The 25453-nt window shown below is 61.0% G+C and overlaps 1 protein-coding gene across 1 annotated transcript in view; it reads left to right on the forward strand.

Annotated features, from left to right (window-relative positions):
- Nucleotides 1-25229, forward strand: part of LOC140404551 (ephrin-B1-like) — a 536635-nt gene extending 511406 nt beyond the window's left edge. The window contains exons 3-4 of the mRNA XM_072493154.1: nucleotides 11939-12031; nucleotides 24994-25229. Coding sequence (XP_072349255.1) covers nucleotides 11939-12031; nucleotides 24994-25229 — 329 coding nt within the window. The remainder of the gene's footprint in view (nucleotides 1-11938; nucleotides 12032-24993) is intronic.
- The last annotated feature ends 224 nt before the right edge of the window (nucleotides 25230-25453 follow it).

Here is a 25453-nt window from a genome sequence, read left to right on the forward strand (position 1 = left end):
GGCTGGGTGAGGGAGCGAGGCTGGGCGAGGGAGCGAGGCTGGGCGAGGGAGCGAGGCTGGGCGAGGGAGCGAGGCTGGGCGAGGGAGCGAGGCTGGGCGAGGGAGCGAGGCTGGGCGAGGGAGCGAGGCTGGGCGAGGGAGCGAGGCTGGGCGAGGGAGCGAGGCTGGGCGAGGGAGCGAGGCTGGGCGAGGGAGCGAGGCTGGGCGAGGGAGCGAGGCTGGGCGAGGGAGCGAGGCTGGGCGAGGGAGCGAGGCTGGGCGAGGGAGCGAGGCTGGGCGAGGGGAGCGAGGCTGGGCGAGGGAGCGAGGCTGGGCGAGGGAGCGAGGCTGGGCGAGGGAGCGAGGCTGGGTGAGGGAGCGAGGCTGGGTGAGGGAGCGAGGCTGGGTGAGGGAGTGGGGTGTCTGAGTGAGGGAGCGAGGCTGGGTGAGGGAGCGAGGCTGGGTGAGGGAGCGAGGCTGGGCGAGGGAGCGAGGCTGGGCGAGGGAGCGAGGCTGGGTGAGGGAGCGAGGCTGAGTGAGGGAGCGAGGCTGGGTGAGGGAGCGAGGCTGGGTGAGGGAGCGAGGCTGAGTGAGGGAGCGGGGTGTCTGAGTGAGGGAGCGAGGCTGAGTGTGGGAGCGAGGCTGGGTGAGGGAGTGGGGTGTCTGAGTGAGGGAGCGAGGCTGGGTGAGGGAGCGAGGCTGGGTGAGGGAGAGAGGCTGGATGAGGGAGCGAGGCTGGGTGAGGGAGCGAGGCTGGGTGAGGGAGCGAGGCTGGGTGAGGGAGCGAGGCTGGGCGAGGGAGCGAATCTGGGTGAGGGAGAGAGGCTGAGTGTGGGAGCGAGGCTGGGTGAGGGAGCGAGGCTGGGTGAGGGAGCGAGGCTGGGTGAGGGAGCGAGGCTGGGTGAGGGAGCGAGGCTGGGTGAGGGAGCGAGGCTGGGTGAGGGAGCGAGGCTGGGCGAGGGAGCGAGGCTGGGCGAGGGAGCGAGGCTGGGCGAGGGAGCGAGGCTGGGCGAGGGAGCGAGGCTGGGCGAGGGAGCGAGGCTGGGCGAGGGAGCGAGGCTGGGCGAGGGAGCGAGGCTGGGCGAGGGAGCGAGGCTGGGCGAGGGAGCGAGGCTGGGCGAGGGAGCGAGGCTGGGCGAGGGAGCGAGGCTGGGCGAGGGAGCGAGGCTGGGTGAGGGAGCGAGGCTGGGTGAGGGAGCGAGGCTGGGTGAGGGAGTGGGGTGTCTGAGTGAGGGAGCGAGGCTGGGTGAGGGAGCGAGGCTGGGTGAGGGAGCGAGGCTGGGCGAGGGAGCGAGGCTGGGCGAGGGAGCGAGGCTGGGTGAGGGAGCGAGGCTGAGTGAGGGAGCGAGGCTGGGTGAGGGAGCGAGGCTGGGTGAGGGAGCGAGGCTGAGTGAGGGAGCGGGGTGTCTGAGTGAGGGAGCGAGGCTGAGTGTGGGAGCGAGGCTGGGTGAGGGAGTGGGGTGTCTGAGTGAGGGAGCGAGGCTGGGTGAGGGAGCGAGGCTGGGTGAGGGAGAGAGGCTGGGTGAGGGAGCGAGGCTGGGTGAGGGAGCGAGGCTGGGTGAGGGAGCGAGGCTGGGTGAGGGAGCGAGGCTGGGCGAGGGAGCGAATCTGGGTGAGGGAGAGAGGCTGAGTGTGGGAGCGAGGCTGGGTGAGGGAGCGAGGCTGGGTGAGGGAGCGAGGCTGGGTGAGGGAGCGAGGCAGGGTGAGGGAGCGAGGCTGGGTGAGGGAGCGAGGCTGGGTGAGGGAGCGAGGCTGGGCGAGGGAGCGAATCTGGGTGAGGGAGAGAGGCTGAGTGTGGGAGCGAGGCTGGGTGAGGGAGCGAGGCTGGGTAAGGGAGCGAGGCTGGGTGAGGGAGCGAGGCAGGGTGAGGGAGCGAGGCTGGGTGAGGGAGCGAGGTGTCTGATTGAGGGAGCGAGGCAGGGTGAGGGAGCGAGGCTGGGTGAGGGAGCGAGGTGTCTGATTGAGGGAGCGAGGCTGGGTGAGGGAGCGAGGCTGGGCGAGGGAGCGAATCTGGGTGAGGGAGAGAGGCTGAGTGTGGGAGCGAGGCTGGGTGAGGGAGCGAGGCTGGGTGAGGGAGAGAGGCTGGGTGAGGGAGAGAGGCTGGGTGAGGGAGAGAGGCTGGGTGAGGGAGCGAGGCTGGGTGAGGGAGCGAGGCTGGGTGAGGGAGCGAGGCTGGGTGAGAGAGCGAGGCTGGGTGAGGGAGCGAGGCTGGGTGAGGGAGCGAGGCTGGGTGAGGGAGCGAGGCTGGGTGAGGGAGTGGGGTGTCTGAGTATGGGAGCGAGGCTGGGTGAGGGAGCGAGGCTAGGTGAGGGAGCGAGGCAGGGTGAGGGAGCGAGGCTGGGTGAGGGAGCGAGGGGTCTGAGTGAGGGAGCGAATCTGGGTGAGGGAGCGAGGCTGGGTGAGGGAGCGAGGCTGGGTGAGGGAGCGAGGCGTCTAGTGAGGGAGCGAGGCTGGGTGAGGGAGCGAGGCTGGGTGAGGGAGCGAGGCTGGGTGAGGGAGCGAGGCTGGGTGAGGGAGCGAGGCTGGGTGAGGGAGCGAGGCGTCTAGTGAGGGAGCGAGGCTGGGTGAGGGAGCGAGGCTGGGTGAGGGAGCGAGACGTCTAGTGAGGGAGGGAGGCTGGGTGAGGGAGCGAGGCTGGGTGAGGGAACGAGGCTGGGTGAGGGAGTGGGGTGTCTGAGTGAGGGAGCGAATCTGGGTGAGGGAGCGAGGCTGGGTGAGGGAGCGAGGCGTCTAGTGAGGGAGCGAGGCTGAGTGTGGGAGCGAGGCTGAGTGAGGGAGTGGGGTGTCTGAGTGAGGGAGCGAGGCTGGGTGAGGGAGCGAGGCTGGGTGAGGGAGCGGGGTGTCTGAGTGTGGGAGCGAGGCTCAGTGAGGGAGCGAGGCTGGGTGAGGGAGCGAGGCAGGGTGAGGGAGCGAGGCTGGGTGAGGGAGCGAGGCTGGGTGAGGGAGCGGGGTGTCTGGGCGAGGGAGCGAGGCTGGGTGAGGGAGCGAGGCTGGGTCAGGGAGCGAGGCTGGGTCAGGGAGCGAGGCTGGGTCAGGGAGATACCAGGGGGAGTGAGGGAGCGAGGGGTCTGAGGGAGCGAGGCTGGGTGAGGGAGCGAGGCTGGGTGAGGGAGTGGGGTGTCTGAGTGAGGGAGCGAGGCTGGGTGAGGGAGCGAGGCTGGGTGAGGGAGCGAGGCTGGGTGAGGGAGCGAGGCTGGGTGAGGGAGTGGGGTGTCTGAGTGAGGGAGCGAGGCAGGGTGAGGGAGCGAGGCAGGGTGAGGGAGCGAGGCTGGGTGAGGGAGCGAGGCTGGGTGAGGGAGCAAGGTGTCTGAGTGAGGGAGCGAATCTGGGTGAGGGAGCGAGGCTGGGTGAGGGAGTGGGGTGTCTGAGTGAGGGAGCGAGGCTGGGTGAGGGAGCGGGGTGTCTGAGTGAGGGAGCGAGGCTGGGTGAGGGAGCGAGGCTGGGTGAGGGAGTGAGGCTGAGTGAGGGAGCGAGGCTGGGTGAGGGAGCGAGGCGTCTAGTGAGGGAGCTAGGCTGAGTGTGGGAGCGAGGCTGAGTGAGGGACTGGGGTGTCTGAGTGAGGGAGCGAGGCTGGGTGAGGGAGCGGGGTGTCTGAGTGAGGGAGCGGGGTGACTGAGTGAGGGAGCGAGGCTGGGTGAGGGAGCGAGGCTGGGTGAGGGAGCGAGGCTGGGTGAGGGAGCGAGGCTGGGTCAGGGAGATACCGGGGGAGTGAGGGGTCTGAGGGAGCGAGGCTGGGTGAGGGAGCGAGGCTGGGTGAGGGAGTGGGGTGTCTGAGTGAGGGAGCGAGGCTGGGTGAGGGAGCGAGGCTGGGTGAGGGAGCGAGGCTGGGTGAGGGGAGTGGGGTGTCTGAGTGAGATAGCGAGGCTGGGTGAGGGAGCGAGGCTGGGTGAGGGAGCGAGGCTGGGTGAGGGAGCGAGGCTGGGTGAGGGAGTGGGGTGTCTGAGTGAGGGAGCGAGGCAGGGTGAGGGAGCGAGGCATGGTGAGGGAGCGAGGCTGGGTGAGGGAGCGAGGCTGGGTGAGGGAGCGAGGTGTCTGAGTGAGGGAGCGAATCTGGGTGAGGGAGCGAGGCTGGGTGAGGGAGTGGGGTGTCTGAGTGAGGGAGCGAGGCTGGGTGAGGGAGCGGGGTGTCTGAGTGAGGGAGCGAGGCTGGGTGAGGGAGCGAGGCTGGGTGAGGGAGTGAGGCTGAGTGAGGGAGCGAGGCTGGGTGAGGGAGCGAGGCGTCTAGTGAGGGAGCTAGGCTGAGTGTGGGAGCGAGGCTGAGTGAGGGACTGGGGTGTCTGAGTGAGGGAGCGAGGCTGGGTGAGGGAGCGGGGTGTCTGAGTGAGGGAGCGAGGCTGGGTGAGGGAGCGAGGCTGGGTGAGGGAGCAAGGCTGGGTGAGGGAGCGAGGCTGGGTCAGGGAGATACCAGGGGGAGTGAGGGGTCTGAGGGAGCGAGGCTGGGTGAGGGAGCGAGGCTGGGTGAGGGAGCGAGGCTGGGTGAGGGAGTGGGGTGTCTGAGTGAGGGAGCGAGGCTGGGTGAGGGAGCGAGGCTGGGTGAGGGAGCGAGGCTGGGTGAGGGAGTGGGGTGTCTGAGTGAGGGAGCAAGGCAGGGTGAGGGAGCGAGGCAGGGTGAGGGAGCGAGGCTGGGTGAGGGAGCGAGGCTGGGTGAGGGAGCGTATCTGGGTGAGGGAGCTAGGCTGGGTGAGGGAGCGGGGTGTCTGAGTGAGGGAGCGAGGCTGGGTGAGGGAGCGAGGCTGGGTGAGGGAGCAGGGTGTCTGAGTGAGGGAGCGAATCTGGGTGAGGGAGCGGGGTGTCTGAGTGAGGGAGCGAGGCGTCTAGTCAGGGAGCGAGGCTGGGTGAGGGAGCGAGACGTCTCGTGAGGGAGGGAGGCTGGGTGAGGGAGCGAGGCTGGGTGAGGGAACGAGGCTGGGTGAGGGAGTGGGGTGTCTGAGTGAGGGAGCGAATCTGGGTGAGGGAGCGAGGCTGGGTGAGGGAGCGAGGCGTCTAGTGAGGGAGCGAGGCTGAGTGTGGGAGCGAGGCTGAGTGAGGGAGTGGGGTGTCTGAGTGAGGGAGCGAGGCTGGGTGAGGGAGCGAGGCTGGGTGAGGGAGCGGGGTGTCTGAGTGTGGGAGCGAGGCTCAGTGAGGGAGCGAAGCTGGGTGAGGGAGCGAGGCAGGGTGAGGGAGCGAGGCTGGGTGAGGGAGCGAGGCTGGGTGAGGGAGCGGGGTGTCTGGGCGAGGGAGCGAGGCTGGGTGAGGGAGCGAGGCTGGGTGAGGGAGCGAGGCTGGGTCAGGGAGCGAGGCTGGGTCAGGGAGATACCAGGGGGAGTGAGGGAGCGAGGGGTCTGAGGGAGCGAGGCTGGGTGAGGGAGCGAGGCTGGGTGAGGGAGTGGGGTGTCTGAGTGAGGGAGCGAGGCTGGGTGAGGGAGCGAGGCTGGGTGAGGGAGCGAGGCTGGGTGAGGGAGTGGGGTGTCTGAGTGAGGGAGCGAGGCAGGGTGAGGGAGCGAGGCAGGGTGAGGGAGCGAGGCTGGGTGAGGGAGCGAGGCTGGGTGAGGGAGCAAGGTGTCTGAGTGAGGGAGCGAATCTGGGTGAGGGAGCGAGGCTGGGTGAGGGAGCGAGGCTGGGTCAGGGAGCGAGGCTGGGTCAGGGAGATACCAGGGGGAGTGAGGGAGCGAGGGGTCTGAGGGAGCGAGGCTGGGTGAGGGAGCGAGGCTGGGTGAGGGAGTGGGGTGTCTGAGTGAGGGAGCGAGGCTGGGTGAGGGAGCGAGGCTGGGTGAGGGAGCGAGGCTGGGTGAGGGAGTGGGGTGTCTGAGTGAGGGAGCGAGGCAGGGTGAGGGAGCGAGGCAGGGTGAGGGAGCGAGGCTGGGTGAGGGAGCGAGGCTGGGTGAGGGAGTGGGGTGTCTGAGTGAGGGAGCGAGGCTGGGTGAGGGAGCGGGGTGTCTGAGTGAGGGAGCGAGGCTGGGTGAGGGAGCGAGGCTGGGTGAGGGAGTGAGGCTGAGTGAGGGAGCGAGGCTGGGTGAGGGAGCGAGGCGTCTAGTGAGGGAGCTAGGCTGAGTGTGGGAGCGAGGCTGAGTGAGGGACTGGGGTGTCTGAGTGAGGGAGCGAGGCTGGGTGAGGGAGCGAGGCTGGGTGAGGGAGCGAGGCTGGGTGAGGGAGCGAGGCTGGGTCAGGGAGATACCGGGGGAGTGAGGGGTCTGAGGGAGCGAGGCTGGGTGAGGGAGCGAGGCTGGGTGAGGGAGTGGGGTGTCTGAGTGAGGGAGCGAGGCTGGGTGAGGGAGCGAGGCTGGGTGAGGGAGCGAGGCTGGGTGAGGGAGTGGGGTGTCTGAGTGAGGGAGCGAGGCTGGGTGAGGGAGCGAGGCTGGGTGAGGGAGCGAGGCTGGGTGAGGGAGCGAGGCTGGGTGAGGGAGTGGGGTGTCTGAGTGAGGGAGCGAGGCAGGGTGAGGGAGCGAGGCAGGGTGAGGGAGCGAGGCTGGGTGAGGGAGCGAGGCTGGGTGAGGGAGCGAGGTGTCTGAGTGAGGGAGCGAATCTGGGTGAGGGAGCGAGGCTGGGTGAGGGAGTGGGGTGTCTGAGTGAGGGAGCGAGGCTGGGTGAGGGAGCGAGGCTGGGTGAGGGAGTGAGGCTGAGTGAGGGAGCGAGGCTGGGTGAGGGAGCGAGGCGTCTAGTGAGGGAGCTAGGTTGAGTGTGGGAGCGAGGCTGAGTGAGGGACTGGGGTGTCTGAGTGAGGGAGCGAGGCTGGGTGAGGGAGCGGGGTGTCTGAGTGAGGGAGCGAGGCTGGGTGAGGGAGCGAGGCTGGGTGAGGGAGCAAGGCTGGGTGAGGGAGCGAGGCTGGGTCAGGGAGATACCAGGGGGAGTGAGGGGTCTGAGGGAGCGAGGCTGGGTGAGGGAGCGAGGCTGGGTGAGGGAGCGAGGCTGGGTGAGGGAGTGGGGTGTCTGAGTGAGGGAGCAAGGCAGGGTGAGGGAGCGAGGCAGGGTGAGGGAGCGAGGCTGGGTGAGGGAGCGAGGCTGGGTGAGGGAGCGAGGTGTCTGAGTGAGGGAGCGTATCTGGGTGAGGGAGCTAGGCTGGGTGAGGGAGCGGGGTGTCTGAGTGAGGGAGCGAGGCTGGGTGAGGGAGCGAGGCTGGGTGAGGGAGCAGGGTGTCTGAGTGAGGGAGCGAATCTGGGTGAGGGAGCGGGGTGTCTGATGGAGGGAGCGAGGCGTCTAGTCAGGGAGCGAGGCTGGGTGAGGGAGCGAGGCTGGGTGAGGGAGCGTGGCGGGGTGAGGGAGCGAGGCTGGGTGAGGGAGCGGGGTGTCTGAGTGAGGGAGCGAATCTGGGTGAGGGAGCGAGGCTGGGTGAGGGAGCGAGGCTGGGTGAGGGAGCGGGGTGTCTGAGTGAGGGAGCGAATCTGGGTGAGGGAGCGAGGCTGGGTGAAGGAGCGAGGCTGGGTGAGGGAGCGAGGCTGGGTGAGGGAGTGGGGTGTCTGAGTGAGGGAGCGAGGCTGAGTGTGGGAGCGGGGTGTCTGAGTGAGGGAGCGAGGCTGAGTGTGGGAGCGAGGCTGGGTGAGGGAGCGAGGCTGAGTGTGGGAGCGAGGCTGGGTGAGGGAGCGAGGCTGAGTGTGGGACTGAGGTGTCTGAGTGAGGGAGCGAATCTGGGTGAGGGAGCGAGGCTGGGCGAGGGAGCAAGGCTGGGTGAGGGAGCGAATCTGGGTGAGGGAGCGAGACTGGGTGAGGGAGAGAGGCGTCTAGTGAGGGAGCGAGGCTGAGTGAGGGAGCGAGGCTAGGTGAGGGAGCAAGGCGCCTAGTGAGGGAGCGAGGCTGGGTGAGGGAGTGGGGTGTCTGAGTGAGGGAGTGAGGCTGGGTGAGGGAGCGAGGCGTCTAGTGAGGGAGCGAGGCTGGGTGAGGGAGCGAGGCGTCTAGTGAGGGAGCGAGGCTGGGTGAGAGAGCGAGGCTAGGTGAGGGAGCAAGGCGCCTAGTGAGGGAGCGAGGCTGGGTGAGGGAGTGGGGTGTCTGAGTGAGGGAGCGAGGCTGGGTGAGGGAGCGAGGCGTCTAGTGAGGGAGCGATGCTGGGTGAGGGAGTGGGGTGTCTGAGTGAGGGAGCGAGGCTGGTTGAGGGAGCGAGGCTGGGTGAGGGAGTGGGGTGTCTGAGTGAGGGAGCGAGGCTCTGTGATGGAGCGAGGCTGGGTGAGGGAGCGAGGCTGGGTGAGGGAGCGAGATGTCTGAGTGAGGGAGCGAATCTGGGTGAGGGAGCGAGGCTGGGTGAGGGAGTGGGGTGTCTGAGTGAGGGAGCGAGGCTGGGTGAGGGAGCGAGGCGGGGCGAGGGAGCGAGGCTGGGTGAGGGAGCGAGGCTGGGTGAGGGAGCGAATCTGGGTGAGGGAGCGAGGCTGGGTGAGGGAGCGAGGCTCAGTGAGGTAGCGAGGCTGGGTGAGGGAGCGAGGCGTCTAGTGAGGGAGCGTGGCTGGGTAAGGGAGATACCAGGGGGAGTGAGGGAGCGAGGCTGGGCGAGGGAGCGACGCTGGGTGAGGGAGTGGGGTGTCTGAGTGAGGGAGCGAGGCTGGGTGAGGTAGCGAGGCTGGGTGGGGGAGCGAGGTTGGGTGAGGGAGCGAGGCGTCAAGTGAGGGAGCGAGGCTTGGTGAGGGAGATACCAGGGGGAGTGAGGGAGCGAGGCTGGGCGAGGGAGCGAGGCTGGGTGAGGGAGTGGGGTGTCTGAATGAGGGAGCGAGACTGTGTGAGGGAGCGAGGCTGGGTGAGGGAGCGAGGCTGGGTGAGGGAGCGAGGCTGGGTGAGGGAGCGAGGGGTCTGAGGGAGGGAGGGAGCCAGCGATGAGCAGGCTGGGTGAGGGAGATTCCAGAGTGAGGGAGATATCAGAGTGAGGGAGATATCAGAGTGAGGGAGATATCAGATTGAGGGAGATATCAGAGTGAGGGAGATATCAGAGTGAGGGGGATTCCAGAGTGAGGGAGATATCAGAGTGAGGGGGATTCCAGAGTGAGGGAGATATCGGAGTCAGAGTGAGGGAGATATCAGAGTGAGGGGGATTCCAGAGTGAGGGAGATATCAGAGTGAGGGAGATATCAGAGTGAGGGAGATATCAGAGTGAGGGAGATATCAGAGTGAGGGGGATTCCAGAGTGAGGGAGATATCAGAGTGAGGGAGATATCAGAGTGAGGGAGATATCAGAGTGAGGGAGATATCAGAGTGAGGGGGATATCAGAGTGAGGGAGATATCAGAGTGAGGGAGATATCAGAGTGAGGGAGATATCAGAGTGAGGGAGATATCAGAGTGAGGGGGATTCCAGAGTGAGGGAGATATCAGAGTGAGGGGGATTCCAGAGTGAGGGAGATATCGGAGTCAGAGTGAGGGAGATATCAGAGTGAGGGGGATTCCAGAGTGAGGGAGATATCAGAGTGAGGGAGATATCAGAGTGAGGGAGATATCAGAGTGAGGGAGATATCAGAGTGAGGGAGATATCAGAGTGAGGGGGATTCCAGAGTGAGGGAGATATCAGAGTGAGGGAGATATCAGAGTGAGGGAGATATCAGAGTGAGGGAGATATCAGAGTGAGGGGGATTCCAGAGTGAGGGAGATATCGGAGTCAGAGTGAGGGAGATATCAGAGTGAGGGGGATTCCAGAGTGAGGGAGATATCAGAGTGAGGGAGATATCAGAGTGAGGGAGATATCAGAGTGAGGGAGATATCAGAGTGAGGGGGATTCCAGAGTGAGGGAGATATCAGAGTGAGGGAGATATCAGAGTGAGGGAGATATCAGAGTGAGGGAGATATCAGAGTGAGGGAGATATCAGAGTGAGGGGGATATCAGAGTGAGGGAGATATCAGAGTGAGGGAGATATCAGAGTGAGGGAGATATCAGAGTGAGGGAGATATCAGAGTGAGGGAGATATCAGAGTGAGGGGGATTCCAGAGTGAGGGAGATATCAGAGTGAGGGAGATATCAGAGTGAGGGAGATATCAGAGTGAGGGAGATATCAGAGTGAGGGGGATATCAGAGTGAGGGAGATATCAGAGTGAGGGAGATATCAGAGTGAGGGAGATATCAGAGTGAGGGAGATATCAGAGTGAGGGAGATATCAGAGTCAGAGTGAGGGAGATATCAGAGTGAGGGGGATTCCAGAGTGAGGGGGATTCCAGAGTGAGGGAGATATCAGAGTGAGGGAGATATCAGAGTGAGGGAGATATCAGAGTGAGGGAGATATCAGAGTGAGGGAGATATCAGAGTGAGGGGGATATCAGAGTGATGGAGATATCAGAGTGAGGGAGATATCAGAGTGAGGGAGATATCAGAGTGAGGGGGATATCAGAGTGAGGGAGATATCAGAGTGAGGGGGATTCCAGAGTGAGGGGGATTCCAGAGTGAGGGGGATTCCAGAGTGAGGGGGATTCCAGAGTGAGGGAGATATCAGAGTGAGGGAGATATCAGAGTGAGGGGGATTCCAGAGTGAGGGGGATTCCAGAGTGAGGGAGATATCAGAGTGAGGGAGATATCAGAGTGAGGGAGATATCAGAGTGAGGGAGATATCAGAGTGAGGGGGATTCCAGAGTGAGGGGGATTCCAGAGTGAGGGAGATATCAGAGTGAGGGAGATATCAGAGTGAGGGGGATATCAGAGTGAGGGGGATATCAGAGTGAGGGTGATATCAGAGTGAGGGGGATATCAGAGTGAGGGAGATATCAGAGTGAGGGGGATATCAGAGTGAGGGGGATATCAGAGTGAGGGAGATATCAGAGTGAGGGGGATTCCAGAGTGAGGGGGATTCCAGAGTGAGGGAGATATCAGAGTGAGGGGGATTCCAGAGTGAGGGAGATATCAGTGTGAGGGAGATATCAGAGTGAGGGGGATTCCAGAGTGAGGGAGATATCAGAGTGAGGGGGATATCAGTGTGAGGGAGATATCAGAGTGAGGGAGATATCAGAGTGAGGGAGATATCAGAGTGAGGGAGATATCAGAGTGAGGGGGATTCCAGAGTGAGGGGGATTCCAGAGTGAGGGAGATATCAGAGTGAGGGAGATATCAGAGTGAGGGGGATATCAGAGTGAGGGGGATATCAGAGTGAGGGTGATATCAGAGTGAGGGGGATATCAGAGTGAGGGAGATATCAGAGTGAGGGGGATATCAGAGTGAGGGGGATATCAGAGTGAGGGAGATATCAGAGTGAGGGGGATTCCAGAGTGAGGGGGATTCAGAGTGAGGGAGATATCAGAGTGAGGGGGATTCCAGAGTGAGGGAGATATCAGTGTGAGGGAGATATCAGAGTGAGGGGGATTCAGAGTGAGGGAGATATCAGAGTGAGGGGGATATCAGTGTGAGGGAGATATCAGAGTGAGGGAGATATCAGAGTGAGGGAGATATCAGAGTGAGGGAGATATCAGAGTGAGGCGGATTCCAGAGCGAGGGAGATATCAGTGTGAGGGAGATATCAGAGTGAGGGGGATATCAGTGTGAGGGAGATATCAGAGTGAGGGAGATATCAGAGTGAGGGGGATATCAGTGTGAGGGAGATATCAGAGTGAGGGAGATATCAGAGTGAGGGAGATATCAGAGTGAGGGGGATTCCAGAGTGAGGGGGATTCCAGAGTGAGGGGGATATCAGAGTGAGGGGGATATCAGAGTGAGGGAGATATCAGAGTGAGGGGGATATCAGAGTGAGGGAGATATCAGAGTGAGGGAGATATCAGAGTGAGGGGGATTCCAGAGTGAGGGGATTCCAGAGTGAGGGAGATATCAGAGTGAGGGAGATATCAGAGTGAGGGAGATATCAGAGTGAGGGAGATATCAGAGTGAGGGAGATATCAGAGTGAGGGAGATATCAGAGTGAGGTGTTGGGTGAGGATGTGAAGCAGATGGGCAGAATAGCCTCAGTCAGTGTGGTATAACCTCTGTGTAAAGAGACTCCAGCTTAGGGACAGAGTTGGGCGAAGGTTTCCCTCCTGCAGACGAATGTCCTGCGGATATTCCGCACCCTCCGACATTCTGTTTGTTTTTGTCCACAGCCACCTCCAAGGGCGATGAAGGTGGGCTCGAAAACCGCCATGGAGGAGCCTGCAACACAAAGAAGATGAAGGTGACCCTCAAGGTTGGACAAGGTGAGTGTCGTCCCGGCCTCAGCGTGAACATGGAAAGGTAGGCCTTGTCGTGTCGGGGGTTCTGGTTCACAAACAGGCCAACATGCTGGAAGTGGTGTGACGCTGTTTTATTAACTGTTCAACTATGCTAACATACTGTAAACGTGGGTATGAGCAATACCAGCTTAACTGTGGACCCTGTCCCATCACTAGCTATGGTGATGCACTCAGCACATGGTGAATGTCTGTGTTGCAGGCTGTGAGCTCTGTGCTTCGAGCTGGCTGCTACTAGAATGAGCGGGAACTCTCCCGTCCCCTGTCTTTATAGAGCGTGTGCTCTCGCTGGTGATTGGCTGCGGTGCTGTGTATGCTGTTTGGTCCCACTGCATGTCCATCAGTGTGTGTGCGTCTGCACCATGATATACTGGTGTATATTATGACAGACCTGTGGCGTGGGGGGGGGGGGGGGGGGAGGGGGAGGGGCACGGGGGGAGGGTGAGGGGGTGGGGGGGAGGGTGAGGGGTAGGGGCGGGGGGAGGGGGGGTCGGTTCAGGAAAGGCCTGCGAGGAAGGCCTTCCCTGCACGGGGCCTGCGGCCTACTTAGGCCTGCGATACCCAGTCTGAGCTCCCCCGGGCCTCCCTGGCCTGGAGAGGAGAGCCGGCGGGGGGGGCGCGGGGGGGGGGGGGGCGCGGGGGGGCGGGGGGGGGGGGCGCGGGGGGGGGGGGGGGGGGGAGTTGGTTTAAGGCCTTGTGGGAGAGTTGGGTGAATTAGCCATAATTCCCTGGCTGTGTAAATAAAAGTTCACAAAGCAATAAGAGGCGAATGAACAGGCCGAGTGGAGTGATTCACTCTCACTAAATCCTCCTGACAACAAGACTAATAGAATCCCGTGGCTAAATTGCAGCTTATCTTGTCTCTGAGCAGAGGCCTTCCCTATAGGCCTCACTTGTCACATGGTGCGGCCCTGACAGCACCAACTCCTCCGGAGCCACGTTAACCCCGGGTTAAGCCGTGGCGTTCGGGGGCTGTTAGGTTAAAGGGGTTGTCACCTTGTGGGGCTGAGGTCAACTGAGGGGCCAGGTTTAATCCTCAGAGGGGCGCTGTCCTCAGGGGGGCCCGAGGGCAACACAACAGCCCCTGGAAGCCCCCGGGCGAGGGGGACACGTCAGCCTCGGGGATCGCGCTCACTCCCAGTGACCCGGGCTGCCTGGGGTACATGTGGGGGGGTTGGTTGGGGGGGCGGGGGGGGGTACCTTCCGCTCCCCCCCCCCCCCCCCCCCCCCCCCCCCCGATCCCCATCTGTCAGACGACACCCAACGGAGTGAGAGTGAGTGCTGAGAGGGTTGGGCATCAGGGAGGCAGACAGGACGCGAGGTGAGGCCCTCACACACTCAGAATTTACAGTGCAGAAGGCGGCCATTCGGCCCATCGAGTCTGCACCAGCTCTTGGAAAGAGCACCCTACCCAAGGTCAACACCTCCACCCTATCCCCATAACCCAGTGACCCCACCCAACACGAAGGGCAATTTTTAATGGCCAATCCACCTAACAGCGCGTCTTTCGGGACTTGTGGGAGGAAACCGGAGCACCCGGAGGAAACCCACGCAGACACGGGGAGAACGTGCAGACTCCGCACAGACAGTGACCCGAGGCCGGGAATCGAACCCGGGTCCCTGGTGCTGGGAAGCAATAGTGCTAACCACTGTGCTACCGTGCCGCCCACACTCACACACACACACACACACACACACACACTCACTCACACATGCTTACACACACACTCACACACACACTCACACTCACTCACACATGCTTACACACACACTCACACTCACTCACACATGCTTACACACACACTCACACACACACACGCACACTCACACACACACGCACTCACACTCGCTCACACATGTTTACACACACACACACACTCACACTCACTCACACATGCTTACACACACACACACGCACACACTCACACACACTCACTCACACATGCTTACACACACACACACTCACACACACACTCACTCACACATGCTTGCACACACACACACACTCACACACACTCACACTCACTCACACATGCTTACACACACACACACACACACTCACACTCACTCACTCACACATGTTTACACACACACACGCACTCACACTCACTCACACACACACACTCACACACACACTCACACTCACTCACACATGCTTACACACACACACACACTCACACACACACACTCACTCACTCACTCACACACACACACACACACACTCACTCACTCACACATGCTTACACACACACACTCACACACACTCACTCACACACTCACACACACTCACTCACACATGCTTACACACACACACTCACACACACTCACACACACACACTCACACACACTCACACTCACTCACACACACTCACACACACACTCACACTCACTCACTCACACACACACACTCACTCACACATGCTTACACACACACACTCACACACTCACACTCACACACACTCACACACACTCACACATGCTTACACACACACACACACTCACTCACTCACTCACTCACACACTCACACACTCACTCACACACACACACACTCACACTCACTCACACATGCTTACACACACTCACACACACACACACACACTCACACACACTCACTCACACAGACACACACTCACACACACACGCACACGCACACACACACACTCACACTCACTCACACATGCTTACACACACTCACACACTCACACTCACACACACACACACACACTCACACACACACACTCACACTAACTCACTCACACACACACACACACTCACACACACACTCACTCACACACACACACTCACACACACACTCACACTCACTCACACACGCTTACACACACACACACTCACACACACACACTCACACACACACGCACACACACATACACACACACTCACACTCACTCACACATGCTTACACACACACACACACTCACACACACACACTCACACACACTCACACACACACACTCACACTCACTCACACATGCTTACACACACTCACACACACACACACTCACACTCACACACACTCACACTCACACACACTCACTCACACATGCTTACACACACACGCACACACACACTCACACATGCTTACACACACACGCACACACACACTCACACACTCACTCACACACGCTTACACACACACACTCACACACTCACTCACACACGCTTACACACACACGCTTACACACACACACTCACACACACTCACTCACACACGCTTACACACACACACTCACACACTCACTCACACACGCTTACACACACACACTCACACACACTCACACTCACTCACACATGCTTACACACACACACACACTCACACACACACACACACACACGCACACACACATACACACACACTCACACACACACACACACACACACACCCTCTCACACACTCACACACACACACACACACTCACAGGCAGCTTCTGGTTGCTGGATTGTGTGGGTAGATGATGCTTGCCTTGGTCTGCGAGCTCAGACAAAGCCCCCAATATTACCCAATGTGCTGTTTCCGGATACAGGAGAGAGACCGGACTGAATACAGTCACGACCCCCTTGGGGACCTCCAACAACAGCTCCAGAAATCTCTCACTGCCTAATGAACAGGTACCTCAACTCATTAAATCAGCAAATGGAATCTTCCTCAAATCCCGAGGGATAGAAATGCAAATTGGAGGTAATGATGCTACACGATGTTCAGAGCTTTCGTCAAACTACACGGAGAATAACTATGTTCACCACTCCCTCAGTACTGACCCTCTGACAGTGCAGCACTCCCTCAGTACTGACCCTCTGACAGTGCGGCACTCCCTCAGTACTGACCCTCTGACAGTGCGGCTCTCCCTCAGTACTGACCCTCTGACAGTGCGGCACTCCCTCAGTACTGACCCTCTGACAGTGCGGCACTCCCTCAGTACTGACCCTCTGACGGTGCGGCACTCCCTCAGTACTGACCCTCTGACAGTGCGGCACTCCCTCAGTACTGACCCTCTGACAGTGCGGCACTCCCTCAGTACTGACTCTCTGACAGTGCGGCACTCCCTCAGTATTGTCCCTCTGACAGTGCGGCACTCCCTCAGTACTGACCCTCAGACAGTGCGGCACTCCCTCAGTACTGACCCTCTGACAGTGCGGCACTCCCTCAGTACTGACCCTCTGACAGTGCGGCACTCCCTCAGTACTGACCCTCTGACAGTGCAGCACTCCCTCAGTACTGACCCTCTGACAGTGCGGCACTCCCTCAGTACTGACCCTCTGACAGTGCGGCACTCCCTCAGTACTGACCCTCTGACAGTGCGGCACTCCCTCAGTACTGACCCTCTGACAGTGCAGCACTCCCTCAGTACTGACCCTCTGACAGTGCGGCACTCCCTCAGTACTGACCCTCTGACAGTGCGGCACTCCCTCGGTACTGACCCCCTGACAGTGCGGCGCTCCCTCAGTACTGACCCTCTGACAGTGCGGCACTCCCTCAGTACTGACCCTCTGACAGTGCGGCACTCCCTCAGTATTGACCCTCTGACAGTGCGGCACTCCCTCAGTACTGACCCTCTGACAGTGCGGCACACCCTCAGTACTGACCCTCTGACAGTGCGGCACTCCCTCAGTACTGACCCTCTGACAGTGCGGCACTCCCTCAGTACTGACCCTCTGACAGTGCGGCACTCCCTCAGTACTGACCCTCTGACAGTGCAGCACTCCCTCAATACTGACCCTCTGACAGTGCGGCACTCCCTCAGTACTGACCCTCTGACAGTGCGGCACTCCCTCAGTACTGACCCTCTGACAGTGCGGCACTCCCTCAGTACTGACCCTCTGACAGTGCGGCACTCCATCAGTACTGACCCTCTGACAGTGCGGCACTCCCTCAGTACTGACCCTCTGACAGTGCAGCACTCCCTCAGTACTGACCCTCTGACAGTGCGGCACTCCCTCAGTACTGACCCTCTGACAGTGCGGCACTCCCTCAGTACTGACCCCCTGACAGTGCGGCACTCCCTCAGTACTGACCCTCTGACAGTGCGGCACTCCCTCAGTACTGACCCTCTGACAGTGCGGCACTCCCTCACTCCTGACCCTCTGACAGTGCGGCACTCCCTCAGTACTGACCCTCTGACAGTGCGGCACTCCCTCAGTACTGACCCTCTGACAGTGCGGCACTCCCTCAGTACTGATCCTCTGACAGTGCGGCACTCCCTCAGTACTGACCCTCTGACAGTGCGGCACTCCCTCAGTACTGACCCTCTGACAGTGCGGCACTCCTTCAGTACTGACCCTCTGACAGTGCGGCACTCCCTCAGTACTGACCCTCTGACAGTGCGGCACTCCCTCAGTACTGACCCTCTGACAGTGCGGCACTCCCTCAGTACTGACCCTCTGACAGTGCGGCACTCCCTCAGTACTGACCCTCTGACAGTGCGGCACTCCCTCAGTACTGACCCTCTGACAGTGCGGCACTCCCTCAGTACTGACCCTCTGACAGTGCGGCACTCCCTCAGTACTGACCCTCTGACAGTGCGGCACTCCCTCAGTACTGACCCTCTGACAGTGCGGCACTCCCTCAGTACTGACCCTCTGACAGTGCGGCACTCCCTCAGTACTGACCCTCTGACAGTGCGGCACTCCCTCAGTACTGACCCTCTGACAGTGCGGCACTCCCTCAGTACTGACCCTCTGACAGTGCGGCACTCCCTCAGTACTGACCCTCTGACAGTGCGGCACTCCCGCAGTACTGACCCTCTGAGTGGAGATGGTGTTTGAGGGAAAGATATTGTGAGAGGTCCGTTGACGGGGACGCAATGTTACGGAATCTGCGTTTTGGATGAATACACGGGGCGAGATTCTCCGACCCCCGCCGGTTGCCGAATTCTCCGGCACCGGATATTCAGCGGGGGCGGGAATCGCGCCGCGCCGGTTGGCGGGCCCCCCCCCCGCGATTCTCCGGCCCGGATGGGCCGAAGTCCCGCTGCTAGAATGCCTGTCCCGCCGGCGTGGATTGAACCACCTACCGTCCCGGCGGGACAAGATGGCGTGGGCGGGCTCCTGGGGGGGGGAGCGGGGCGATCTGGCCCCGGGGGGGGTGCCCCCACGGTAGCCTGGCCCGCGATCGGGGCCCACCGATCCGCGGGCGGGCCTGTGCCGTGGGGGCACTCTTTCCCTTCCGCCTTCGCCACGGTCTCCACCATGGCGGAGGAGGAAGAGACCCCCTCCACTGCGCATGCGCGGGAAACTGTCAGCGGCCGCTGACGCTCCCGCGCATGCGCCGCCCGGAGATGTCATTTCCGCGCCAGCTGGCGGGGCGGAAATATGTCCGGCGCGGGCCTAGCCCCTTAAGGTTGGGGCTCGGCCCCCAAAGATGCGGAGCATTCCGCACCTTTGAGGCGGCGCGATGCCCGACTGATTTGCGCCGTTTTGGGCGCCAGTCGGCGGACATCGCGCCGATACCGGAGAATTTCGCCCACTGTCATTGTTGTGAATAATCTCGCCTGTCCCACGGGTCAGTGAAAGGACAAACTCAATAAATATTCGCAGATCAGCGTGACTGACGCACAATCTGCTGCTGTCTGACGCACCTCGACAGACAGATGTCTCCGTGAACGGGGGTTCGCTGTCTATGTGGGAACCCCTCCACAGGACGCTCTCAACCGGAATATTCTCACCCCCAGACAACCTGCCAGGAACAGCGAACATGGACAGTGCGCTCATTCCCATCCGCAGGTTCCCTCAAACAGCGATCATTGTCAGGGGAGATCCGAGTTTGAATTACACAGAGACTCCTGTACACAGACAGGCCATTCGGTGTATCTACTGATGTCCCTGCCCCATATCCCCCCTCTTTCCATGCCTTCAGTGCCTCAGTTCTATTCTCCTTGACGACTCCCTGTGGGAGTGAGTCCCACATTCTCCCCACTCCCCATGGGAGCGAGTCCCACATTCTCCCCACTCCCCGTGGGAGCGAATCCCACATTCTCCCCACTCCCCGTGGGAGCGAGTCCAACATTCTCCCCACTCCCCGTGGGAGCGAGTCCCACATTCTCCCAGTGGGGCGAGTCCCAAATTCTCCCCACTCCCCGTGGGAGCGAGTCCCACATTCTACCCACTCCCCGTGGGAGCGAGTCCCACATTCTCCCCGCTCCCCATGGGAGCGAGTCCCACATTCTCCCCACTCCCCGTGGGAGCGAGTCCCACATTCTCCCCACTCCCCGTGGGAGCGAGTCCCACATTCTCCCCACTCCCCGTGGGAGCGAGTCCCACATTCTCCCCGCTCCCCGTGGGAGAGAGTCCCACATTCTCCCCGCTCCCCGTGGGAGCGAGTCCCACATTCTCCCCGCTCCCCGTGGGAGCGAGTCCCACATTCTCCCCACTCCCTGTGGGAGCGAATCCCACATTCTCCCCGCTCCCCGTGGGAGCGAGTCCCACATTCTCCCCGCTCCCCGTGGGAGCGAGTCCCACATTCTCCCCACTCCCCGTGGGAGCGAGTCCCACATTCTCCCCACTCCCCGTGGGAGCGAGTCCCACATTCTCCCCACTCCCCGTGGGAGCGAGTCCCACATTCTCCCCGCTCCCCGTGGGAGCGAGTCCCACATTCTCCCCACTCCCCGTGGGAGCGAGTCCCACATTCTCCCCGCTCCCTGCCGGGGCTGCGGAATCAGTCCTCCACCGCCACAGTTGGGGGGAGGGCCGACCCGTGGGCTGGGGGGGACTTTGTTCGGGGCAGGGGTGTGGTAGTATGCACGGGCCCTAGCAGCCTCCCTAGACGTGGCCGCGCGAAACAGCCGCGCCTACGGCCCCGACCGCGCGGCAGCCCATTGGGCTCCGTACGCACCCGTCGCGACAAACCCACCCCCCCCCCCTGGACACCCCACAGGCTTGCGCGGTTCAAACGCCAAGTCGCACCGGGGGCGCCCGCTGCTATTTCTGCGGCCAGGCGAAACACCCCCGGCAGCGCTGCCCGGCCCGCGCAGCGATCTGTAAGAGCTGCGGGAAAAAGGGCCATTTCGCGGTTGTGTGCCGGTCCCGCGAGGTCGCCGCTGTCCCGGGAGAACAGGGAGCCCTGCGTGTTCCTAACGCTCCCCAACCCCCCCAGCGCCCCATGTGCGACCCGCAGGCGCCGCCATTTTGGGTCCCGGCCACCATGTTGGGAGGAGGGGCGCCGCCATCTTGGACCACCCCAGACCTGTACGACGCATGGGGGCGGCCATTTTGTCCACCCCCGCCGCCATCTTGTGACCCTCCAGCCATGTGCGATGCATGGGGGCGGCCATTTTGTCCACCCCCGCCGCCATCTTGTGACCCCCCAGCCATGTGCGATGCATGGGGGCAGCCATCTTGTTCACCCCCGACGCCATCTTGGACGGCAACAACGGACCCCAGCGTTGACGGCTCCACGGGGTTCGAAGAAGACGCTCAACCATTACGACCACGTCTGGCTTCAATGACGCTGGACCAAGCACGGCCCCGGACGCTCCAGACGACGACGTCAACGGTACTGATAAACGGGCACGAGACACCATGCCTGGTCGACTCCGGGAGCACGGAGAGCTTTATCCGCCCCGACACGGTAAGACGCTGTTCTTTGACCATCCGTCCCAGCGCACAAAAGATTTCCCTAGCTGCAGGATCCCACTCCGTACAGATCAAAGGGTTCTGCATAGTTACCCTAACGGTGCAAGGGAGGGAGTTTAAGAACTACAGGCTCTACGTCCTTCCCCAACTCTGCGCCCCCACATTACTGGGATTAGACTTCCAGTGCAATCTACAGAGCCTAACCTTCAAATTCGGCGGCCCAATACCCCCACTCACTATCTGCGGCCTCGCAACCCTCAAGGTTCAGCCCCCATCCTTGTTTGCAAACCTCACCCCGGATTGCAAACCCGTCGCCACTAGGAGCAGACGGTACGGCGCCCAGGACCGGACCTTCATTCGGTCCGAAGTCCAGCGGCTACTGAAGGAAGGCATAATCCAGGCCAGCAATAGTCCCTGGAGAGCCCAGGTGGTAGTAGTAAAGACCGGGGAGAAGCAAAGGATGGTCATTGACTATAGCCAGACCATCAACAGGTACACACAACTAGACGCGTACCCTCTCCCCCGCATATCCAACATGGTCAATCGGATTGCCCAATATAAGGTCTTCTCCACCGTGGACCTCAAGTCCGCCTACCATCAGCTCCCCATCCGCCCAAGTGACCGCAAGTACACAGCCTTCGAGGCAGACGGGCGATTATACCATTTCCTAAGGGTCCCATTTGGCGTCACAAACGGGGTCTCGGTCTTCCAACGGGAGATGGACCGAATGGTTGACCAGCACGGGTTGCGGGCCACGTTCCCGTATCTCGACAATGTAACCATCTGCGGCCACGACCAGCAGGACCACGACGCCAACCTCCAAAAGTTCCTCCAGACCGCTACCGCCCTGAACCTCACATATAACGAGGACAAGTGCGTTTTAGCACCAACCGGCTAGCCATCCTGGGCTACGTAGTGCGCAATGGGATAATAGGCCCCGACCCTGAACGTATGTGCGCCCTCATGGAATTTCCCCTCCCGCACTGCTCAAAAGCCCTGAAACGCTGCCTGGGGTTCTTTTCATACTACGCCCAGTGGGTCCCCCAGTACGCAGACAAGGCCCGCCCCCTAATACAGACCACAACCTTACCCCTGTCGACAGAGGCTTGCCAGGCCTTTAGCCGCATCAAAGCGGATATCGCAAAGGCCACGATGCGCACCATCGACGAGTCCCTCCCCTTCCAGGTCGAGAGCGACGCCTCCGACGTAGCTCTAACGGCCACCCTTAACCAAGCGGGCAGACCCGTGGCCTTTTTCTCCCGAACCCTCCACGCTTCAGAAATCCGCCACTCCTCAGTGGAAAAGGAAGCCCAAGCCATAGTGGAAGCTGTGCGACATTGGAGGCATTACCTGGCCGGCAGGATATTCACTCTCCTCACGGACCAACGGTCGGTAGCCTTCATGTTCGATAATGCACAGCGGGGCAAAATTAAAAATGACAAGATCTTAAGGTGGAGGATCGAGCTCTCCACCTTCAACTACGAGATCTTGTATCGTCCCGGAACGCTGAACGAGCCGTCCGATGCCCTATCCCGCGGCACATGTGCCAACGCACAAATTAACCGCCTCCAAACCCTCCACGAAGACCTCTGCCACCCGGGGGTCACTCAGTTCTACCACTTTATTCAGTCCCGCAACCTCCCATACTCTTTGGAGGAGGTCCGTACAGTCACAAGGAACTGCCACATCTGCGCGGAATGCAAACCGCACTTTTTCAGGCCGGATGGTGCGCACCTGATTAAGGCTTCCCGCACCTTTGAACGCCTTAGTCTGGATTTCAAAGGACCCCTCCCCTCCACCGACCGCAACGCATACTTCCTGAACGTGGTGGACGAGTACTCTCGTTTCCCCTTCGCCATCCCCTGCCCCGACATGACAGCGGCCACAGTCATTAAAGCCCTTGGCACCATATTCACACTGTTTGGTTGCCCCGCATATATCCACAGCGACAGGGGGCCCTCCTTCATGAGTGACGAGCTGTGCCAGTTCCTGCTCAGCAAGGGCATAGCCTCGAGCAGGACGACCAGCTACAACCCCCGGGGGAACGGGCAAGTAGAGAGGGAGAACGGCACGGTCTGGAAGACCGTCCTACTGGCCCTACTGTCCAGGGACCTCCCAGTTTCACGGTGGCAGGAGGTCCTCCCGGACGCCCTCCACTCCATCCGGTCGCTACTGTGTACTAGCACTAACCAAACGCCTCATGAGCGCCTCCTTGTCTTCCCCAGGAAGTCCTCCTCTGGAACGTCGCTGCCGACCTGGCTGGCGGCCCCAGGACCCATCTTGCTCCGAAAACATGTGCGGGCGCACAAGTCGGACCCGTTGGTCGAAAGGGTTCACCTCCTTCACGCGAACCCGCAGTACGCTTACGTGGAGTACCCCGACGGCCGACAGGACACGGTCTCCCTGCGAGATCTGGCGCCCGCCGGCAACACGCACACCCCCCCCCCCCCGACACCAATCACCCCCTTCCTGCCACCGCCGCACCCCGCGACCGCCCCCTTCCCAGGAGGATCGGTCCTCCTCCCAGACCCGACCAGGAGTGAAGCCCAAGCTGAAACCGTAAGGCTCCCGGAGACGACAACACCGGAACAAGCACCACCACCACCGGGGCCGAGGCGATCGACACGGACGACCAGACCGCCCGACCGACTCGTGGCGTCGATCTAACACTACAATATGTGGACTTTTAACGAGAACATTTTGTCTTTTTCTCCTCACATTTACTGTAAATAGTTCGAAACAAAAAAAACCTTGTACATACTGTAATAACATGCGAAAGTTTTCCTCCCAGGACCAGCCTTGTAAACCCTTACCACCATGCGAAGCATCACCCCGCCGGGTTCATTTTTAACAAGGGGTGAATGTGGTAGTATGCATTAGGGGTCATGTGGGACTGTGAAGCCGTGATGTCATTGGCTGACAGATCCCGGGTCCTGGTTGGCCGTTGACCTCTAGCTCCGCCCTGAAGGCGGAGCATAAGAACCAGGAGTCCTCCCCCGCAGGCAGTGTACTACTGAACTGCGGGGGAACAGTCACGCTTAATAAAGCCTCATCGACTTCACTCTATTCGTCTCTCGGAGTCTTTGTGCGCTACAAGGGGCGACGCACAGCCACGGAGCTGGCGAATCTGCGGGCCGTATCGGGCAGCTGGAGCCGGGTGCTCTGCGCTGCCCGTCCCGCCAACTCACAGCAAAACCGAGGATCAGTGGGCATTTTATGCCAATTGTTCGGGCGTAAAACACGACCATTTCCAGGCCGGCGCGGGCAGATAGCCCCAGAATCGGAGAATCCAGCCCCCGTCTCTCTCTCGCTCTGTCTCTGTGTTTCTCTCTCTGTCTCTCTCTCTGTCTCTCTCTCTGTCTCTCTCTCTCCCTCTCTCTCTCTCTCTGTCTCTCTCTCTCTGTCTCTCTCTGTCCCTCTCTCTGTCTCTCTCTCTCTCTGTCTCTCTCTGTCTCTCGCTCTCTCTCTCGCTCTGTCTCTCGCTCTGTCTCTCTCTCTGTCTCTGTCTCTCTCTGTCCCTCTCTCTGTCTCTCTCTCTCTCTGTCTCTCTCTGTCTCTCGCTCTCTCTCTCGCTCTGTCTCTCGCTCTGTCTCTCTCTCTCTCTCTGTCTCTCTCTCTCTCTCTGTCTCTCTCCCTCCCTCTCTCTCTCTCTCTGTCTCTCTCTTTCTCTGTCTCTCTCTCTCTGTCTCTCTCTGTCCCTCTCTCTGTCTCTCTCTCTCTCTGTCTCTCTCTCTCTCTGTCTCTCTCTGTCTCTCTCTCTGTCTCTCTCTCTGTCTCTCTCTCTCTCTCTGTCTCTCTCCCTCCCTCTCTCTCTCTCTCTGTCTCTCTCTTTCTCTGTCTCTCTCTCTCTGTCTCTCTCTGTCTCTCTCTGTCTCTCTCTGTCTCTCGCTCTGTCTCTCTCTCTGTTTCTCTCTCTCGCTCTGTCTCTCTCTCTGTCTCTCTCTCTGTTTCTCTCTCTCGCTCTGTCTCTCGCTCTGTCTCTCTCTCTCTGTCTCTCTCTCGCTCTTTAAGACGCTGCTTAAAACCAGGGGTGAGAGATTTCAGATATTTTGACCGATATCCTGTCCCTAATATGTCCGAGCCTGGATCCAGTGCTGGGGTTTGTGCCTGATGATCGCCCCTGTGAAGCGCTGGAATATTTACCCCCGGTTGCCGGTGCTATATAAATGCAGGTTGTTGTTGTGATGGGAGCGTTTGATGCTGTGTTGAAAGACCCTTTAATCACGCACCCATTCGAGAACGGCTGCCCCCGTGCCCCCCGCTCCCGTGCCCCCCCCCCCCCCCGCTGACCTGTCCGACTGCCCGAGAGATCGACCGACTCCCACATCTGTTTCTTCCGCAGATCCGAATACTCCGCCCGTAGCAAAGGGACCGAAGAGGAAAGGGCAGCCAGCCCCCAACGCGATCCCCGGATTACACCCCGACCTCAAAACCGACAAGGGAAACTCGTCAGGTACAAGCTCATCCTGCCTCCTTCACCCCGACTTTCCAGATCGGCGGCTAGATCCCAGCTGCGTCCGATTTTGGGACCCGCTCCCGGGCGAAGGAATGCCGAGGCCTCGGAGGGGGCTGGGTTAGCACAGGGCTAGATCGCTGGCTTTTATAGCAGACCAAGGCAGGCCAGCAACACGGTTCAATTCCCGTATCAGCCTCCCCGAACAGGCGCCGGAATGTGGCGACTAGGGGCTTTTCATTTGAAGCCTACTTGTGACAAGCCATTTTCATTTTCATTTCAGGAGGGAGATTTACTCGAACGTTTGCACTGAGTGCTGAATTTGGTGCATTTGAGTGTGATAGTGAGA

The sequence above is a fragment of the Scyliorhinus torazame genome, chromosome 31 (assembly GCF_047496885.1).
Source record: "Scyliorhinus torazame isolate Kashiwa2021f chromosome 31, sScyTor2.1, whole genome shotgun sequence".
NCBI classification, from domain to species: Eukaryota; Metazoa; Chordata; class Chondrichthyes; order Carcharhiniformes; family Scyliorhinidae; genus Scyliorhinus; species Scyliorhinus torazame.